Below are 18,818 nucleotides of genomic sequence, written 5' to 3' on the forward strand. Positions count from 1 at the left end.
CAGCAACAACAACTACATCATTAATCCCGCGGCTCTCTGCATGCATCCAAAGAGAAGAATCATTGTTACGAACATGGAGGGATGAGGAAAACACATTAAGATGAAACACAGAAAAAAGGAAAAACTCAAGATGTTGGACTGTGAGCAAGTCTCTTCATCATGAAAGCAGAGACTGTGTACTGTATGGAATTCCTGACATGTCAAAGATAACCAACATACCAAATGGCAAATAATTTAACAGAAAATCACTCAGTAATTATCTGAGACCATGCCGGAGCTTTGATATTTAAGCTACAGGATAGAGGGAATTTTAAAGTGAGCTACTAATGGGACCAGCATGCTCTTAATCAGAGGTCGGGAGATGACGGATGACATCTATTACACTTGTGCCATGAGAGGAAAATTGTGATTCCCGCCTCAATTGCTGCATGTGAGGAATGATGAATGAATAGTGATAAACTCTTTTCCTCAGTACTAGTCTGGGAAATACAGATTAACCCTCCCCTATAAACTGCCATGCTAAACCTAATGGCAGTCTGTTAGCAGCAGCAACAGCAGCAACCCGACCACAGGATCAAAATAGCTCCTAAACTGTGGCGGCATTCTACAAACTGCGACGTCTGGATTGTGCCTCTGTGTACACCTATCTGATAATCTGTTAGTACTTTGAACATGCCAATGAGAGCTTCCACAATTTCAAAACATGTCAACACAAAGTTTACCTTAATATAATGTATATTATTGGACTGACATTTCAGAACAAACTTGGGGTCCTGTTTAGCAGACCCAACACAGTCTCTTTGAAACGCAACGCATGGTAAATTATGTGATGGAAATGAACAAAAGCAAGCGTAACATAAATTTGTATACACACATTTGACGTCCAATGTAGTTTTGTGCATGGTTGCGTGTGTGAATCAAATAAGGGGGAAGCAGTGTGGATTTGATCACAAATCTAAACTGATCATTTTAGGTGATTATTTTGTTGAAGGGTGGGATTCCTACAGCAACGGGACGTAATGGGTAAATTATGGGGTGAATAAATAGCGGGAGCTGATTAAGAAGGGGATTGGGACTTGTGGCAAGGGAAGGAACTTTCAAATTTGATTTACTAATTTTAGTTTTTTACTTATCCTCACATTTCTGGCTTGGTTACGCACCATGGGAGGTGCGGTGGGCGGGGTGAGGATGGCGGCCGGGGGCAGACTGGTGGGGAAGGGCGTGAAGGTGTGCTGGTGGGTGTGTTGGTGCTGGTGCATGTGCTGATGTTGGTGAAACTCTGCCCTCAGGAGCGACACGGGGGCCAGCGGCGAGGCGGGTGGCCCCCGGCCTCGCTCTGAACTCTGAACCAGGAATCGGTTGTTCAGCTCCTGCCGCAGTAGATCATGCTCTGCAAGAAAGGAGAGCGAGGAAAACCCCCCCAAAAAAAGGACAGAAAAGGGGGGCAGGGAGAGGGGGAAAGGTGGGAACACAAGAAAAAAAAAAAAAGGCACGGGCGCCCAGTCAGTCTTCACAACAAGGGTAGAAGAGAAAGAAAATAGTCACCTGGCATTCTCTGTTTCTCCAGCTCATGCTGTGAGGATTTTCTACGTGGGGACTCATTGGTGGTGGTAACAGAGTTGCCTGTGACAATGTGCCAATCAGAATCCCCGAATGAGGCTGGCAATACATGATAGGTTGGTTGAATGATATCAACAGGCTGGTATCTAAAGACAGGAGAGAACCAAGAGTCATCCCAGCAGAAAACACACACACTTGCCGTTGAATGGAATGCACGGTGAGGCAGAATTCACGGACAAGCATCATCGCTGGAGACGACTGTCTCTGTCCTTGTTTTTGGTAATGTTTTCAAAGCATTTAAGGAAAGAATTACAACCACCAATCACTAGCGAGATTAAATATTGTGGTTGCATTAGGTCGCTGATCGAGCGCATTTTCAGCATGTGTGTTTTAAGTGCTGCTTTTCTCCAGCTTGGATGATTGTCCAGTTTCAGTGACAATTTTGCACCCTGGATACTATGTGCCATTACCACCCATATAAAATGCCCTTTGGATATAACACAGTGTGTGATTTTGAATGTTGTGATCCACAGCATATTTTTAACAACTCAATGGGTATTAGAGCTGTCCACAAAATTAAATTGGTACAGCTATACTTTTTAAGTACTTTTCCATCTGTGTAAAGTGGTAGACTACTTTCCTACTTATGACTTGGTTATCAGCACAGCAGCTACATAAAACGTAGTATTCAAAGTAATACATTTATGAATGAAAATAACCAAATAATTTACTGAATTCCTTTATAACCACTGTGTGATACACAGCCATAGTACAATAATCCCTCGTTTATCGCGAATAATTGGTTACAAGACCACCCGCGATATGTGAAAATCCGCAAAGTAGTGTCATCCTTTTTTTTAACATACATGCATTTTTTTTCTGTATCAATAATTGTACGTTAAACCATATAAGTGCATATGTTATCATTAGAAGATTAAATAATAGTTTCAAACATGTAAATACTATATTAATATGTAGTATAAATGACATACAGAAAATAATGATTAAATAATATAAATATGAATATGATACGTGTGTGTGTGTGTGTAACATATGTAGATGTACTAGCTAAAGTATACATACTGTAAATATGTTTTTAGAACTCTTATTATAACAACGTTTTTATAACAAGGTACAAGTGTACATACTGTAAATATGTTTTTAGAATTACTATATTATTATAACATTTTTTTACAACAAGGTGCAATACTGTAAATATGTTTTTAGAACTCTTATTATTATTATTATAATAACAATTTTTTTGTAGTGTACTTACTGCAATTGTGTGGGCACTCCCTGGCTTCTGCTTGCGTGTGGGCAACGTTCGTGCCATAATTCCTCAATTTAGAAGTTCATTTTTTTATTTTTTGGTTAATTTGGAAAAAAAATCTGTGATGTACTGAAGCCGCGATAAATGAACCGCGATGTGGCGAGGGATTACTGTATTTGTTTTGTTTTACTTTTTCCTGATAGTCATCATCACACCAACTGTTACAGCTTTCACACTTCTGAGAAGACTTGAGATGATGTCAGAGTACGTCTGTGGGCCAATGTTTTCATTCATCCACAACGGCATTTTCAGATGTTCTAGTTCATCTTGAATATGTTTGATGAGTTTGTGGTAAGGGTTATTTCCCTACATCCACTCATACTTTATGAACATGTTTACGCACTGGAGCAAAAAAGAGCCATCAATTATTTCTCCAAAGTTGAAATCATATGTCAAATGTCTTGGTAAATTGAAGAATTTTGAGCCCGAGGCTCTAAATCCATTTCACATTACTTTTTTATTTAGATATATTTTTTGTCTTTTTTATGAGTTAGAAGTGATTTTGATTTTTTTGGTACTTACTTTGCAACTCACTTTCAACTAATCATTCTTGGATAATAGAATAGAATACAGACATAATGTGCTGATTTACAATTTACTCTCATGAAATTGAGATTGTTCAACTTTACTGTACAGGTATTTATAGAACTTGTGTTTATGTTTAGGCCTGACAAAGAAAGGCTGTGGTTGTTACACGTAAAAGAATAAATCTCCAAAGGAGGGAAGAAGTGTCATTTGATGAGAACTACACTCCTACCTTAAACTTGAAATAGGAATTAGTCTAAATGCTGAAGGTTTTAGGAGCCATGTGTTTAACCTAAAAACATTTACAAGTAATCCACAAACTGGATGGTGGTAATTGGTTTACGAATGTGACATTCAGACACTAATTAAACACCTGTACTGGAACCAGTAGTTTTTGTTGTTGCTAAATGTACTTTTTTCTTTTTTTTACAATTTGATGAGGATTGCTGAAAATTTGCAATCAAAATCTAGACATGCATTGTCAGATTTTATTTTAGAAATATTTGCATGGCCTCAAAAAGCCCCAAAAGGTAAAAGGCATAGCAGGGCACTGCTGTGAGTATTCAATGTAGTGGGAATATGTTTAAATATACAAACTAACACCCCAAAATAAACTGTGTTTTTATCTGTTGTGAGGCGTTTGCAATATTACCTGGGTAGGGGGTACCCGCAGGGTGCCCGGGCACCACTAAACTGTTGGTAGGTAAGGTTGGTGGTGGAGGCAGTGTGGCTGGGGTTGCGAACATGGCCGAATGGCGATGTGCCGGGCTCCGTAGGGAGGAATAGTGCGAGGTAGAGAGGTTGGCTATGGACAGAGGCAAGGTGGGGGCCGAGGAGGGCAGCCCACTGAGTGGGTGATGTTGAGATGGAGTGAGGTGGTGTTTAGGCAGAACAGGACTGCTCTGGTGGCTGAAGATAAAGGTGACAGAATACAAAGATTCAAGTTCAAATGTTTGATTAAATGACTTTACATTCAAATTTTTGGCATGATGCACTTCTGTGGAAATCGATAACATTTTCAATCAAATGATAATAGTGAGTTGACAAGAAAGATCATGCAATAAAGCCTCTTTCCGAGGTGAGGGAAGACTGCGCTGACATTTTAAAGGAGGAAACGGTTAAATGAAAAACAGTAAATCTTGCACGGGTGGCTGAAAATCAATTTTGATGTGAAAAGTCAATATTGTGTGGTGAATGTGATTTTACAGTATCTCGCCGCTACAATACACGACTGGAAAATGTAATGGTTTTACTGCATTGCATGAAATTGAGGCTGTAATGCACAGCAAGTATAATGGAATAAGATCATGACGCTTTTTGAAGACTTAAGGGTTGTTTCATACTGAGGGTGAAGAGCTCCACTAAATATATGATGTAGTTATTGTGTAATAATTTGCTCAGGTCATAGATGGAGGATAAGAGCTTCTTGTCTTTGACACAGCTCTGTAACCAATTTGCACCTCATTAACACCTACCTGATGTCGTGGAGGTTGTACTGCAGCGGGTGGTGCACTTGATGGTTTAGGATTTGCCGGGCGTGGTGGGGATGTGGGGGTGGATGGACGCAGGGCTCTTGCTGTGAGTGTGGGTGAGGAGGGTAGAACTGGGGTGGTGCCCTCAGCAGGCAAGGGGAAGGGACAGGGGGTGGACCTTGCGGCTCTCTCTTGACACCAAGAGGAGACGGGGTCAGGAGGCGAGATCGAGGAGGTTCCGGGGGCGCCGCAGCTGCAGCGGGGGCCGGAGAGCCCGTTGGCGCTGACGCCGGGGTAGGGCTGGGCAGCGGGGGTGCAAATAGCACCTCAATATTGTTCTGTTCCCGACTGCGCTGAAGACCAGACGCTTTGGTTGAGCTACAACTCTTAGACTCAAGACTCTCATTCGCTGGCACACCTGAGAAGAGACACAAAACCACTGTGAGAATAAAATGTATGAAACAAATGTAGACACATACTCGACTGATTATGGGCAAAAGGGCTGCAGCTGATGATTGTTTGGAGTCAGAGGTCAACAATGTACAATGAGAACCAACTCTGATTCTTGCTGGAGAACAAACTGCCTCCCCTAAAATGTCCCTCGAAGTATGCATTTTTATGAGGAAGGACTTTTTTGTTCCAATGTGGATGCAGAGAACCACACCAACGATGAGCAAAACTTAGTAATTTTGCTGATGCCCTAATGTCTCCTTTTCCAGATTCCTCATGACTCCCTCCTCTTTGGTTCTGTTAAGTGTTTAATCAGGTCATTTTCATGCTTGACTATAATCAGATGATCCAATTTCTCCTTGCTATCCAGTCAGCATGAATAAATCACAGCTAATTAAAGTTAAATGTCGGCCCCTATTCGTAGCTTTGCTGAGCACAAAATCAGGCATGAAACGATAATGTTTCGATTGTGCTGTAAAGAGACATTGTGGCCTTACTGTCCACGTTTCTTCGTGTACCCGGATATGATCTTTCAGAAGGTTTTGGAAATGGCATTCGAGCACTATGAGAACTGCCTTAGAACTGCACCAGCGTGTTTTCACTCTTCACTACTGTCCCTTCAGCGAGCCTTTATAATCAGCACTCCAACAAATTACCTTTCTTAAATTGCTACAATTGAACACTAGAATTATCTACAATACCAGCATGAGAAACATGCCATGTCTATACACCTTTCACTTTCTCATCATTACCAAGCCTTTGAATCATAATGAAACATATGTGGCAGTCTGATTAACCAAAAACAGAAACCAAGTTTTAGACCGTAACATCAAAATTCCAATTGGAATTTGTTTTACGCACATGAACAAACTCTTTAGTTTGACAAACACAGCAAAACATCACGAGAGACATAATATGGCACATAAGGGGCAAAAAAGCAAATATTCTTGGTCAAAACGTCTTTATTGGGAGATGTTGCCATGGCAATGTGATCTTCCAGACACAATGCAAGGCGACTATTAGAAAAGCAAGTCTCACCAGAAAGAAATAGCTCTAATACTAATGTGAAGCCACAATGAGCAATGCAATATCGTAACGATGATTCTAATGGGGTCTAATAGAGGCAAGGAGGCAATATAACCCTCATTAAAATCATTCTGCAAGTCAAGACACCCACAAACAGGCGGGGACAAAATTGAGTACAGACAAAAATGGGGCTACAGTTGTAAGCTACATTATTACTGCTAATATCAAGCATCATTTCAAATATGGATAAAATTATCCCTGACATGTTATCATTTCAGGAGTAATCTGGGATAAATGTTCTAATAACTCACAGCTAAACCAACTGTCAAATAGCACTCATAGCTTTTGCCAAAGTAGTAAATTTGCCATTGTTCCATTTCTCTGTTTCTCTGGACAAGCACCTTCCTTGAGGTCATGTACTGATAAAACAGCAAACGTATTGCAGCCGACAGTTGTGCGATACAAATGCTGAATGAATTCTCTGTAAACCTAAGCAGCTAGCAGCTGGTAGGAGTGGGTAAAACAGAATGCCCCCCTGTCACAGTCACCTGAAGCCCTCCAGTGAGCTGGGCTAGCGCACTGAGGGGACAACGAAAAGTCCCTTGGGGAATGTTGCAAGCCTGCCCACCAGATGACTTCTCATGCTAGTATTGATCTTTTCATAGTTTTGCCAGGGCTGTGCACTTGGGAATTGGGCCTTTGCCCTATGTGCACGTGCCTTTTTTTTGGAAGAGTATAGCAAGGGTGGGAAGATTAGGGGGACAAATGAAAGGAGCAGACGGACAACAGGCCATTGAGCTTCCCTAGGAATGACTAATGTGTCCAGCGGGAGACGTGAGCCCCGTGTTGCTTCACAGCTGTTCCAGCCTTCCACACCCTTCACTTGTGACCCCCTCTTATCCCTGCGGTACAGATGCACGAGCTTGCACAAATACAGGACAATGTTGTCTTTGCCTAAGCAAATTTTCTCTCTCGAACGATTGAGAAAGTCCTGCGCCTCAGTTAGACTATGATAAGCCAGTAGCTATCATCAAGAATAGATCAATTTAAAGGCGTGCTGCCACATTCCATTTCAAGAACAAAAGGTCAAAGCCCCGAAGGGCAGTACTGCACACGACCACTCACCTGGCTTTGAATACCAAAATGGTTGCCTTTGAAAAGCATTCCTTTTGAAGCAATTTTCAATTTATTTCCAACACACACCTTGCTAACTAGAAAAAGGACCCCACGACCTTACGAATAAAGCTGCAGGAGAATAATTATGTACCTCTGAATGAAAGCTTTTACAAACAAAGCTGAGCATGCAAATAAGTGTATTCCATAAATCACTTGTCCACGGTTGACACCACGTTGTCTCATACAAAAGACAGGGAAACACAACCTATATGCAAATAGCTTTTTTTTCTCCCCCGATTAGAAACGGCCATATGGAAATGATTCCTTTTGAAAAGAGAGGGTGAGAACACCGAGAGTCAAAAGAGGCTTAAGGCCACCGGGCGTTCTCATTTAGTAGGCAAACAGGTGGTTGACTCCATTCATGGCAGCACTGATGAGACGAGGCCATGAGCGGACAGATATTTAAATAAACTAGGATATCGGCTTAAAGACGTTGCTGAATAGTATGTGAGAAGTCACGCTGCCTTGATCCCTACCCTGCCTGCTCTGGTTGGCAGAATATTTTAATGCTCCTTGATGGAGGAGCGCTCGATGACTTGGTTTATGCTCCTCTCTTGGCATGAACTGCACAGAGCTCAGTTCCTAGAGTAGAAGAAGGCACGGAACTTCCCAGTCAACACTAAGCGCTAAAAGACACCCATATGAAAGATGTGAGTGTGTTCAGCCATAGAATTTAACATTACACGAACAGAGGGGCTGAGCAACATTGATTGGCCATAATGCCGATATTGATATCATTAGAGAACTGTGCGATGGCCTGCTTTCCTTCACACTATTTAATCTTCCCAAGCTGATAACAAGTTGCACCAAGACAATGTTTTTCTTTTTTTTTTTCAAATTACATTAATAGGACAATGGACAAGGAGGAATCTGGCCAAGATAGCTAAAGACAAGGGACAGCTGGGACATTTCAATTATTCCGCTGTCTTTACACAGCAACTGACAAAAGGATACACTCCTTTTGTCAGTTGGCAGCAGAATGGAGACGGGTGTTAAGCTGTAACACGTTTGCAGTCAAAGCCCAGGCATACATTAAGAATCCAATGTTCATTTTAGAGAGCTGGCAGCACAAGCTGGGCTGAATCCGCTTTTCAGGCTCATATCAGATCCGAGTTCTAACTGTGACCATATGGTGCACAACACAGATGCCATCCACCTCTCATAGTGCATTTGCGGGAGGGGGCGGGGAATACATTTAGCTTGAGAGAGAGAGAGAGAGAGAGAGAGAGAGAGAGAGAGAGAGAGAGACAAGAAGAGGGGCGGAGATGTTAACCGTCCAAATCATTTTATATCATACACAGTCCAGTGGGTTTAAAAGCAAAGTTAAACCTTCATTAACCCTTGCTATGAAGTGTTGCAGACAAGCAATAAATCTTCACACTCCCTTCACTTGCCCGCTCAACCCTTAATCGCTGTCTCCCCCTCCCCCCGAAGGACAGTTTCCAGCAATGTTCATGTGCTCCAGGGACATCGGCATCAGTTTCAGCTTCCTATGAACATAGTCAGGTCGTCTGAGGTCAGTGGCACTATGCTCGCCGAAATAATAGGGGTACATCCTCCAACTTTTAACAGAAAAGCACGGTTGGATGGTTGTTCAGCATGGCCCACCCTGCCAGCTAGGAATTTGACCCAATTGACTGTCACTGACCCCAGTGATCCCTCTTACCTAGAGGCCTCTGTGGGTTGATCGCCAGAGGCCAGGGAGATTGATGCCTGCTGAACTTTGGGGATACATTTGTTTTGAAAAGAAGGGGACTTTTCAGGAGTTATTTGTTAAATGCTAAAAACACTAGCTTATCACTTCATTAATTAGCATGACACGGCTGCCCAGTGGACTTGAACGCCGCGGCGACAGCTGTCTCAATTGATTATGACAATGAACATGGTCCTACAATTATGAAGGTGACTGGAGACAGCGCATGCCGCTTCTAATAAAGGACTTAACTAGAGCCTCCTGTGTCATGGGACACCGGTGGGAGGACAGTGGCAGCCTCCCTGTGTCTCCTATTCATTTAAAGACCTTTTCAGAATCTCTCCACAGGCTATTGCGGAGCACCGTGTGGGCTGTAGTTCTTCAGCAACGTGTCAGCTTTACTTAAGCTTTCATAACGCCTTAGCAGGATCACTTTGGTCCTCCACAGGAAAGCATCCACTATTAGCCCACCAGCTGGCTCACAATCCGCAAAGAACGCAGTAGGAAAAACGATAGCAAGGACAGGAAGAAGAAAGAATGATACGTAAAAGCTACAAAAAAGGGAGCGTTTACCTGCAAGTCGAAGCAAAGGTGGAGAGGATGAGTGCTCAGCTATGTAAACAAATGTTGCTTTTCAGTCTTCCTTCGTGTATGAACATGTATAAAGCCCACATGCCACTAAGTAGATATAATATTATCTTTCAGTGCCATACTGATTACTTATCAATGGAAGGGAAATGGTTGGCTGAAAATCCATCAACAAATCCTAAGTGGCATGACAGTAGCCTGAAAGAGCCTGCATGTTTTTCTTTTCCTCCTCCCACGTCTCCTTTTTCACTCCACAGTCTGAAAGCAACGCAACAATTGGGAGCTGACAGCTCCAAACCATTCACTATATCTCGCTCATTGTTTTGACATAAGCAGGCATTGCAATATAGTGCCAAAAGGAAGAGTGGAGCAGGATAAACACCGTTACGGACTTAGTGTTGAGTATCACAAGCTGTGCCTGGGCAAGTCCTGTTTTTTTGATGACTTTTGAAAGTGAGGAATGTAGATGTTACCATCGTTTTCAATTGTGTTTTTTTTGGGGGGGGGATTAACTAATTGAAGAAGGCAGCTAGTACTCGTGATGACTGATGTCTATTGCACAATACATTGACCATGGACATAACCTACGTATGTCACAGTATATTTCAATTCGGTGCAAAAACAGGCTCACAACGAGCGGGATTCTCTCACTCCGTTATGAGGAATTGACCGAGGAACAGATCAGAGCGAAAACAAGAGTAAAATCTAAAGTGGCCACACTGATGATTTTTTTTTAAATATATATTCCGGAACAAACGTGTTTAACAAGTTAGTGTTCAGGTATCTTCACAAGTTTTGACAGCTCTGCGTTATCCCACATAAATGCCAGTTTTGAATTTTAATGTTTGAGTGGGGTGCAAAATATGAATTTGGACTCACAAATTCAGATGCGAAAGTGCTTATTTCAAGGCTTGCCGCATAATGTGTCAGGGTAGTAAAAATTTGCAAGGCCCCCATTCTCTATCTTGATTGTCAAAAGAGACAATGACAGAAACACTATAAAGGAGAATGAGCTACATGAATTAATCCAGCGAAATGGTGGGGCAGAGGGTGGTGTCAGGTGAATGAACAGAAACGAGACCCAAACGTTCTACTCTGAAAACCAAGTCACATCAGTCGATTGATTTCAAGGGCACCATATTTCACTGTGATATTCCAAGTGTGATGCTAAGTGAATAATTGATTGATTTGTGTGGTGGCATGACAGTATGAAGAAATGTGTGAACATATGTGTGAGTATGGTCAAAGAGGGCAGGGTGCAAAGTAAAACAGAAGAAGAACCCATTTCTGTGCAAGATGAAACATGACGCCAGAAGAAAAAAAAACACTCACACACACGAACACATAGCGTTTCTGACAAACGTCAAACCAGGCAAAGCGATGCCAAAACAAAAATAAAAAAACAAGACAAAACAAATTCGCTTGACATATTTCAGACAGCAGAAGACAAAACAACACTGAAAGCATTAGAGGGCTTCAAATGAAACCCTAGAGCGTGTGACTCACTTCATGAAACTGTGTCGAAGCGGAGAGCCACACCACATCAAACCTTGTAAACTCTTGTCAAAGCCTCCATTCTCTGTTTTGCTGCCAGCTCTTAGATTATTGTGAAGGTACGTGATGGGAGTGTCACACTTGAGAGTGTGTTTTAAGTACCATAAACTATCGAGACCCAGGTGGCCCATTCTGTCTGAAAAACAACACTGCACTTCTGAGACTCCAATGGCACCCGCTACTGGGATTAGGTCAGCAATAGGCCAACCTGCCAGCAAATGATGCGGTAAGGAATCTATGACTCTTTGGCAGTTGCTGAGGGGTCAACATCCATACATGGGAGATGTGATACCTTAAATGTTTTTGGAAAGTCCAGGATATTATGGTTTTCATGGTTTAACTTCATAGTACACCTGGCAATACAAGCTAAGAGGAATGAAAGAAAATATGGCATCGGCCATCCTTTGCAGAAACAATTACTTTCTCTCCTCTGGCAAGTTGATGCACATGATTTCAAGTGTCTACTCAGCCAGAACAAGATTTGTATGGTCAGAGGTCACTGATGTTGGATGAGAGGCCCTGGCTTTCTGTCAGGTCTAAATACCATCAGACATTTATTTACAAACTGGAAACAAAGAGGAGAAGACAACCAGTATTCTTTTGCTCGCGAGGAGAATTAGGTAGAGGGCCCAGTTCACAGTCCTCCACCAATTCTGACCTGCCCTACCGTCATCTCCTCTTTTTATATTGGGTTGCCCTGGTTACAAGAGGCGTTGCTACACTAAAGGGAGGGGAGAGTGTGACTGTAGCAACGCTGTTCAGCTAGCTAATAATGTTGTGTGGTGCGAGGCCGCACGGCCTTGGCCGATCTGTGACCCCAGGAATGCAGAGTCTGTTCTTAGATGGTTGGCAGCCTCGTTCCCGGCTGCAATCTCTAAACCTGGATGCCATGTCCCTCTTGTGCATACACTCCAACAAACGTTAAGTAGATGTGAGATAACTTGCATGAAGTCTACTTAAACAAACATTGAGTAAATATGGGATAACTAAGAACTGTCTCGGACAAAAACAATTAACAGAGAAAGGACTTCTATTGAACTAACAAAGAACAAAGATGTTCTTTCTGTTCCTAACTAGTGAGGGGCTCTCACAGATAAGACAAGGAAGGGAGTATAAGGACTCTCCAAGGCTAGCTGGCACATATGTTGACCTGAGCGAAGATATGTGACCTCCGGTTTCAGGCCGACCAGCGCTTCAGCAAAACTAATTATTCTAACACTTTCAATAGCCAATGTACACATTCACTGCATTTAGAGATTGTTCCCCAAATTGCTCCCTTGAAGAGAGTCATCTTGACTGAATAATAGATTAATAGACAAAGCCACATGCACAAAGTAAGAAAGAGGGAGGACGAGTGGAAAAGAGAGAGTGAGAGCCGTTTTAGATCAAACCCTCTGCTTCTGATTTCCATGATTCCTCTTTGCTTCCCAAAGCAAACAGCCTTGTAATCACACTCTTGCAGCAAAAATCCGACCCCCATGGAGGTTGGACCCTATGCTCTGTTGACTGGGGTATTACAGATAGTCCAAAGCCATAAGGGGCCCCTCCACCAAGGCGCAGAGCGGGGAATTTAACGGTAGCCAAAAACAACACTAAAACAGATGACTGTTTGATTATTGTAGGAGACCACACGGTGCATGCTTTTTTAAAGCCTTCCCTGAACTGGCCGAAATGGAGGCCCGTGTGTCTGAACGAATTACCACATAACCTACTTAACAAACACAAGGATGATTAATTATGCATTGGCCAAGTGAAATATGGACGAAACATAAGCTCTTTCTCTATGTAGCATGGGGGCTGACTATTTTCTCCATGGGTTAAGTTCAGGCCTTTGGCTGGGCTCTGCAGTAAACCTTCCCTTACCCCCCCCCCCCCCCCCCACCACCACCACCACCAAGCATACAGTTTAAGTCCAAGCCTGTGGTATTCCTTTCAGACTGAGCGGCTCTGATAGCCTACTGACAGAAACGTGAATGTTAATGTTACAACTGGAAAGGTGTAATGCTAGGCGCTAGGGAATACGAAACAAACAGTGAACAACCACCACCCATCTGGAGATACTTGGAAAGTATGTTATGGACAGGCTGGTGGAATGTCTGTTTGATTAGGGATCTGCTCAGTGGGTTCCACTCCTTTCCTGACACCTCTTTGTCACTGATTTCTAACGTATGGGTTTGATCATAAAATCTAAAGAAATGTATACCCTTTCTGTTCAAGCCAATGCTTTTCTAATTTGGAGTTTGAGAAGAGCGGATTAACATTTTCATATCATCACAAGTATGTCTTGGCTGACACTCGTCCCTTTGCCAATGATTGAACATCATCCAAGCACTGTGTTTGGCCACAATTTCCCACCATCTGTCTACATAAATGGGTGTTGAGGCTTCATCTGCAAATAACAGTGGTTCTGTACCACTTAACAAAAATGATTTTAAAACGTGCACAGTAGAGATGCACCGATCCGACTTTTTCAGTTCCGATACCGATACCGATGCCGTGGCTTTGCATATCGGTCGATACCCGATACCGATCCGACATTATGGTTGACTTAACAAGCTACATAACTCTACATGTGGAACAGAAAAGACCAAAGGCAATGGCATCAGGCAGACTACACAGTTCTTTGCTCTAAATTAGGGGTGTCCAAACTAACGGTCCAGTTTTTATTGGCCCGCAGCAAATTCTGAAAACATAATTGAATATGGCCCGCACAAGAAGCTTGAGCTCAGCTTCTCAGTTTCCACACTAGATGGAGCCCGCCACACAAAGCGTTTGACGTCCCATTAACACCCCCCCGGAAGAGAAGCGAACACGCAGCGTTTGACATCCGATTAGCCTCCGCCACCCCCCCCCTTCCATTCGGGAGAGAAGCGAACGCGCAGCCTTTGACGTCCCATTAGCAACCCGAAGAGAAGCGAACGCGCAGGGTTTGACGTCCGCTTAGCAACCCGGGGAAGAGAAGCGAACGTTCGCTCCATGTTTGCGTTTGTTTAGAAAACTCTCGTGGCATGCGGCACACGTGCTGCTGACGTATGACGTAGCCCGCGTCCCAATAGATTAAGGAAAGTATCGGCTCACAGATCGGCTGTATTTTCCGATACCCGATCCATCTATTTTGTTGATATCGGGGCCGATATCCGATCCAGATATCGGATCGGTGCATCTCTAGTGCACAGCAGAAAATACGACTTGAAAGTAATGTGTAGGGAAAACACCATCTTATGGAGTGGAGTTGTATAATCAAGACAAAACACTAAAGCGATCACGGGCAACATTTTACATGTAAGGCCTGACAGCAATGATAAGACAGATACTGGTCATGTATTCTTCCAAGTAAACAATGACTGCTTTCTCTGCTGCAGTTGGCTGAGCTTCGACTGAGAAGAAGAAGGAGAAAGAGGATTAAGATGTGACAGATGATGTGCAGAGCTTGTGCTCTCTGCAGCTATCCTTTCTCAATTCTCCCCTATCTTTGTATACAATCCTCCAAAAAATGCAGTGTTCTATTCAATTTAGCAGGTGGCACTTGCATGTTTACATGAAGTCCTTTCTTTCATAGCAGTGTAGCATCAACTCCGTGAACAAGCCTAAAGTCTCTGCATGGATGGATAGAAGCAGCGGGGAAATGTAATACAAATACAAAAAACATATATATTGTTTTTTTTTGTTGCAACAATTCATTGTTGCTTCACACAAGTTAATCAGTTTCACTCCCAAGTCTCATTGAAGAACCAGAAGAGGTGGTAACCTGGACTGATCACCCGTTAATTAAAAATCAGATACAGTGGCCCCATGACAGAAATGAGCCCGTCTATGAGTTTTTCAAGAAACAATGCTGTTGTTCAGCTGATTTTCTTTTGTTTTTTTATGGACGAGCATAAACCAGGACTAGAGATATGTGAGATCGTTTCCTTCTGAGACGCAGAAATTCTAAAGATTTGCAGAATGTTATGTTAAAACAATTACTGGTAACGACTTCTTAATTTCAAAACTCGTCGATACATTTGCTAATCGATTAGTTGTCGATTAATGAATTGTCCCACCACTAATCTCAAGGCTGTATGTACAGCAATGTAGCTAGATTAGTTCCTTCACACAGGTCACAACCGCTACAAGTTCGCCTAAATATGTTCATGGCTCGTTATTGTGTAATTGCGCTTTCTCCACAGCTAAATGTGGATCTATATAACAATCGATAAACACACTGCCACGCAGAGGCCTAATCATTTTCCCTTTTTGTCACCCCTCTCTGTCACAACAGCATATCACAGTGAACAGGTTTAGATGGAGGACAAAGACTGATAGGAGTAACTGACGGGTGTCAAGTATTCTGACATGTAATACCTAACAGCCACTGAAATAGATTGACCTGACTGACGTCGTGACTCAATCCCAGTATGACCCAGTACACTGAGCAGGGGTTAAGTTAATAAACTCATGCACACAACTGTAACGTCTCTAGTACAGTATATAAGAATAGGATATAGTAATGAATGAATGAATGAATGCATGAATGAATGAATGAATGAATGAATAAATAAAAAAATAAAAAAAAATAATAAAAAAATAAATAATAAATAAATAAATAAATAAATAAGGAGAATGCATTTGAATAATGTATTTTCGCCAACCTGCTGGTGGATTGTTGCAAGACTGTGATAGTTTTTTTCCTTTGTGACCCTGAAGGTATTCGTGACTGATTGGATGAGTGCATCGGGAGGTTGAGGAGGAAGAGTATTGCTGTGTACCTGCTGGAGGCAGCCTGACGGTAAAGAGAAATGCAAGTCGGATATTTTTGTTCTGTTCTGACAATAAGAAGAAGAACTATTCCAGTCTTTTCTAGGAGGATTTGATTTGAAGGTTTTTGAATGACACTCGTAAATCCCTAAGATATTGTGGGTTGACCCAGAGTCTAAAGCCACTGTGGTGAGGAATCCATAGAGGAGAGTGAGCCCATAGATCAGCTTTAAGCACTTGCCTTCAACTGAGTTTAACTTTGGACACCCCACCTCCTCTACCAGTTCATGCTGGAAGATGAAACACCGAAGCCTGCATTACAACGCCAGTGGCAAAAGGAGATGGACAGCCATTTAAAAATGGCCAATGGAGCAAATATTACCAATGACCTCTTCCTGATAAATTATTGCCAGTTTTCAGAATGCATCAGTTTGTCTATGTTAAAACACTTTGGGGAGTTTGTTTGCTCAACATGTCTGCTCTGAAGTAATCTTGCCCGTCAGCCCACACTTTCTATCTACCTTTGCTCTATTCTAACTGGATGAGGCAATATAAAAATGGATTAGTTGGTCAAGAGGTCATCTTCCATTCAGTCTTTAATAGATGAGAGGCTGCAAAAGGTGAATCATGACCACTGAGGTTAGTGAAACATTACACTGACCTGGCCAGGGGAGAGCTGCTCCTACGAATACAAACATGCTCTCTCATCTACTTCAATATGCCTGAGTTGCTCTCAATCCCCCTGCACCTGACCTTGCTGCTCCCTTTTTACGATCCCTACTCTGTTCTCTGGCATTCACAATCCAGACGGTGAAAATGGCATTTCATTTTCCTGAAAGCTTGAGCTGCAAAGAAAGGAGGAAACAATGAGTGGGGGAGACCATAACACGTTTATTAACATGCAGCAAACGTTTATGTTCGAACAAAGGCCATATACCTCCAGATAGGCAGTAGATTCGACACAGAGACCATGGATTTTGCCTTTTTTTCTCTTCGTTGTAAACACAGAAGAAAATAAAAACTTTGCCAGTTTTCAGAACAAACTGGTTTCCATTTTTAAAACTGTTCTTAGAAGTACACTACCCTCCTCTTTAAAAAATGTATTTTCTCTCCATAGTCATTGGTCTATGAGACAAAGTGACGTCTTGAATTCTTCCCATAAATAAGAGGCTACGTGAGGCAGAGAAGAATGCCTTGCGCAATTATTTTAACCGAAGTATGTCCGTTAAACAAATCTGTCACACTGACAAGCATGAAATCTGAAATGAGACCTCATACACAGCAGTTACTCAGCTTTCAACTCTCATGTGCCCTCTGGAAGATGTCAGCTGAGTCAGATGTGCATGATGGCATTTGTGTGCATCTCCCTCACCTCTCTCTCCTTTGTCCCATTCTTCTAATCCAGTATGTGTGGGCCGGTAAGTTTAATGGAAACAATTTATTAAGTCCGGCTTAAAATGCCATCTGCAGTTAAGCCTCCCAAAGCCGCTAAGCTCCCGGTTTCACCCCAGAGCTTGCTGTGTTCACGCTTACTGTAATGCTCTGTTTAAAATGAGCACAACGGGTCAAAATTAATCAGGATTACAAGGCCACAAATCCACTTCAGAGATAAGTTTTCTACCAATTTTTCTCCACCACTATCCCAAGATGCCCCCGGTTTTACTGTTGTCGTGACCATGTGTAGCATTTGCAATAACGGATACATGCGAGCATTAACATTATCACTGATACTATCCCCCAATGTTTCTCAGGATGTCTGCTGGTGATAAAGACATGGTTTAAAAAACATCACAAGATTCCATGATTCCCGCAAAAAACGGCACTTAGCCTCATTGTTATCAAAGCATTTCGTGGGGCCCGCAAAGCTCCTGCTTCTCATGTATGTTCCAGCACCGAAGCAAACATCATTCAACACGTTCAGAAAAAATTCCTTTCAAATTTTTGGCCACTGTAAGGTAGGTGATAACTTCCGATCACTTCCAAAGGCACACCCTTGTGAAATGTTAGGCCTTGAAGTGGAGTGCATACTGTATGTATGTATGTACGTATGTACGTATGTACGTGTGTACGTGTGTACGTATGTACGTATGTACGTATGTACGTATGTACGTATGTATGTATGTATGTATGTATGGTGCCTTGTACTTACTCTCAAGTACGTTTCGCTTCTCATTCACCTTCGAGCAAGTGAAAACAGTCAATTGAAATACAATACAATAACAAAAGCCCTTTGTTCCATTACATACTTTAAGTATAGCATACGCCTGATATCCATATTTGACCGTCAGTTAAGAAAAAGAAGGTAACCAAAACACCAGTTAATTTTACTTGGCTTCTGCTTCCCCATAATGAAGAGACAAAATCTAGAAGATAATGTGTAAGCCTTTGGGTAACAACACCCCAAGAAAATGGTTTGCTTCCTTTATTAGTTTTCCACTACAGCAAGTTGTCAAAAGACTAACAGCAGACATGACAAAAAGTCAATAATATGAGAGACTGAAGGCTATGATGTCTGGCCCCCAAACCAGCATCCTTGAGCGTAAATACGGGGTTTTGTGGCCAATGATTACAATGTTGGTCTGTCTCATTAGTCAAACAGAATATGGACTTCGGAACAGTTCAGGTTGTTCCCACTTGTTTGCACGTATTGCTGGGAATAAAAATACAGTTCACACAATTCAGAGAAGCAAGCAAAGCAAAACAGATA

At 42.3% G+C, this 18,818-nt stretch overlaps 1 protein-coding gene across 10 annotated transcripts in view; it reads right to left on the minus strand.

Annotated features, from left to right (window-relative positions):
* Positions 1–18,818, minus strand: part of fbrsl1 (fibrosin-like 1) — a 232,041-nt gene that overhangs the window by 11,605 nt on the left and 201,618 nt on the right. For 8 of the 10 annotated variants that reach the window (XM_061277971.1, XM_061277970.1, XM_061277969.1 and 5 more), the window contains 3 exons: positions 4,891–5,305; positions 4,068–4,324; positions 1,140–1,390 (listed from right to left, as the gene is read on the minus strand). In XM_061277971.1, coding sequence (XP_061133955.1) covers positions 1,140–1,390; positions 4,068–4,324; positions 4,891–5,305 — 923 coding nt within the window. Of the gene's footprint in view, positions 1–1,139; positions 1,391–1,545; positions 1,707–4,067; positions 4,325–4,890; positions 5,306–18,818 lie in introns of all 10 variants that reach the window. The other 2 variants (XM_061277968.1, XM_061277975.1) reach the window with 2 other exon arrangements.

Source organism: Syngnathus typhle, linkage group LG5, assembly GCF_033458585.1.
Source record: "Syngnathus typhle isolate RoL2023-S1 ecotype Sweden linkage group LG5, RoL_Styp_1.0, whole genome shotgun sequence".
Lineage (NCBI taxonomy): Eukaryota > Metazoa > Chordata > Actinopteri > Syngnathiformes > Syngnathidae > Syngnathus > Syngnathus typhle.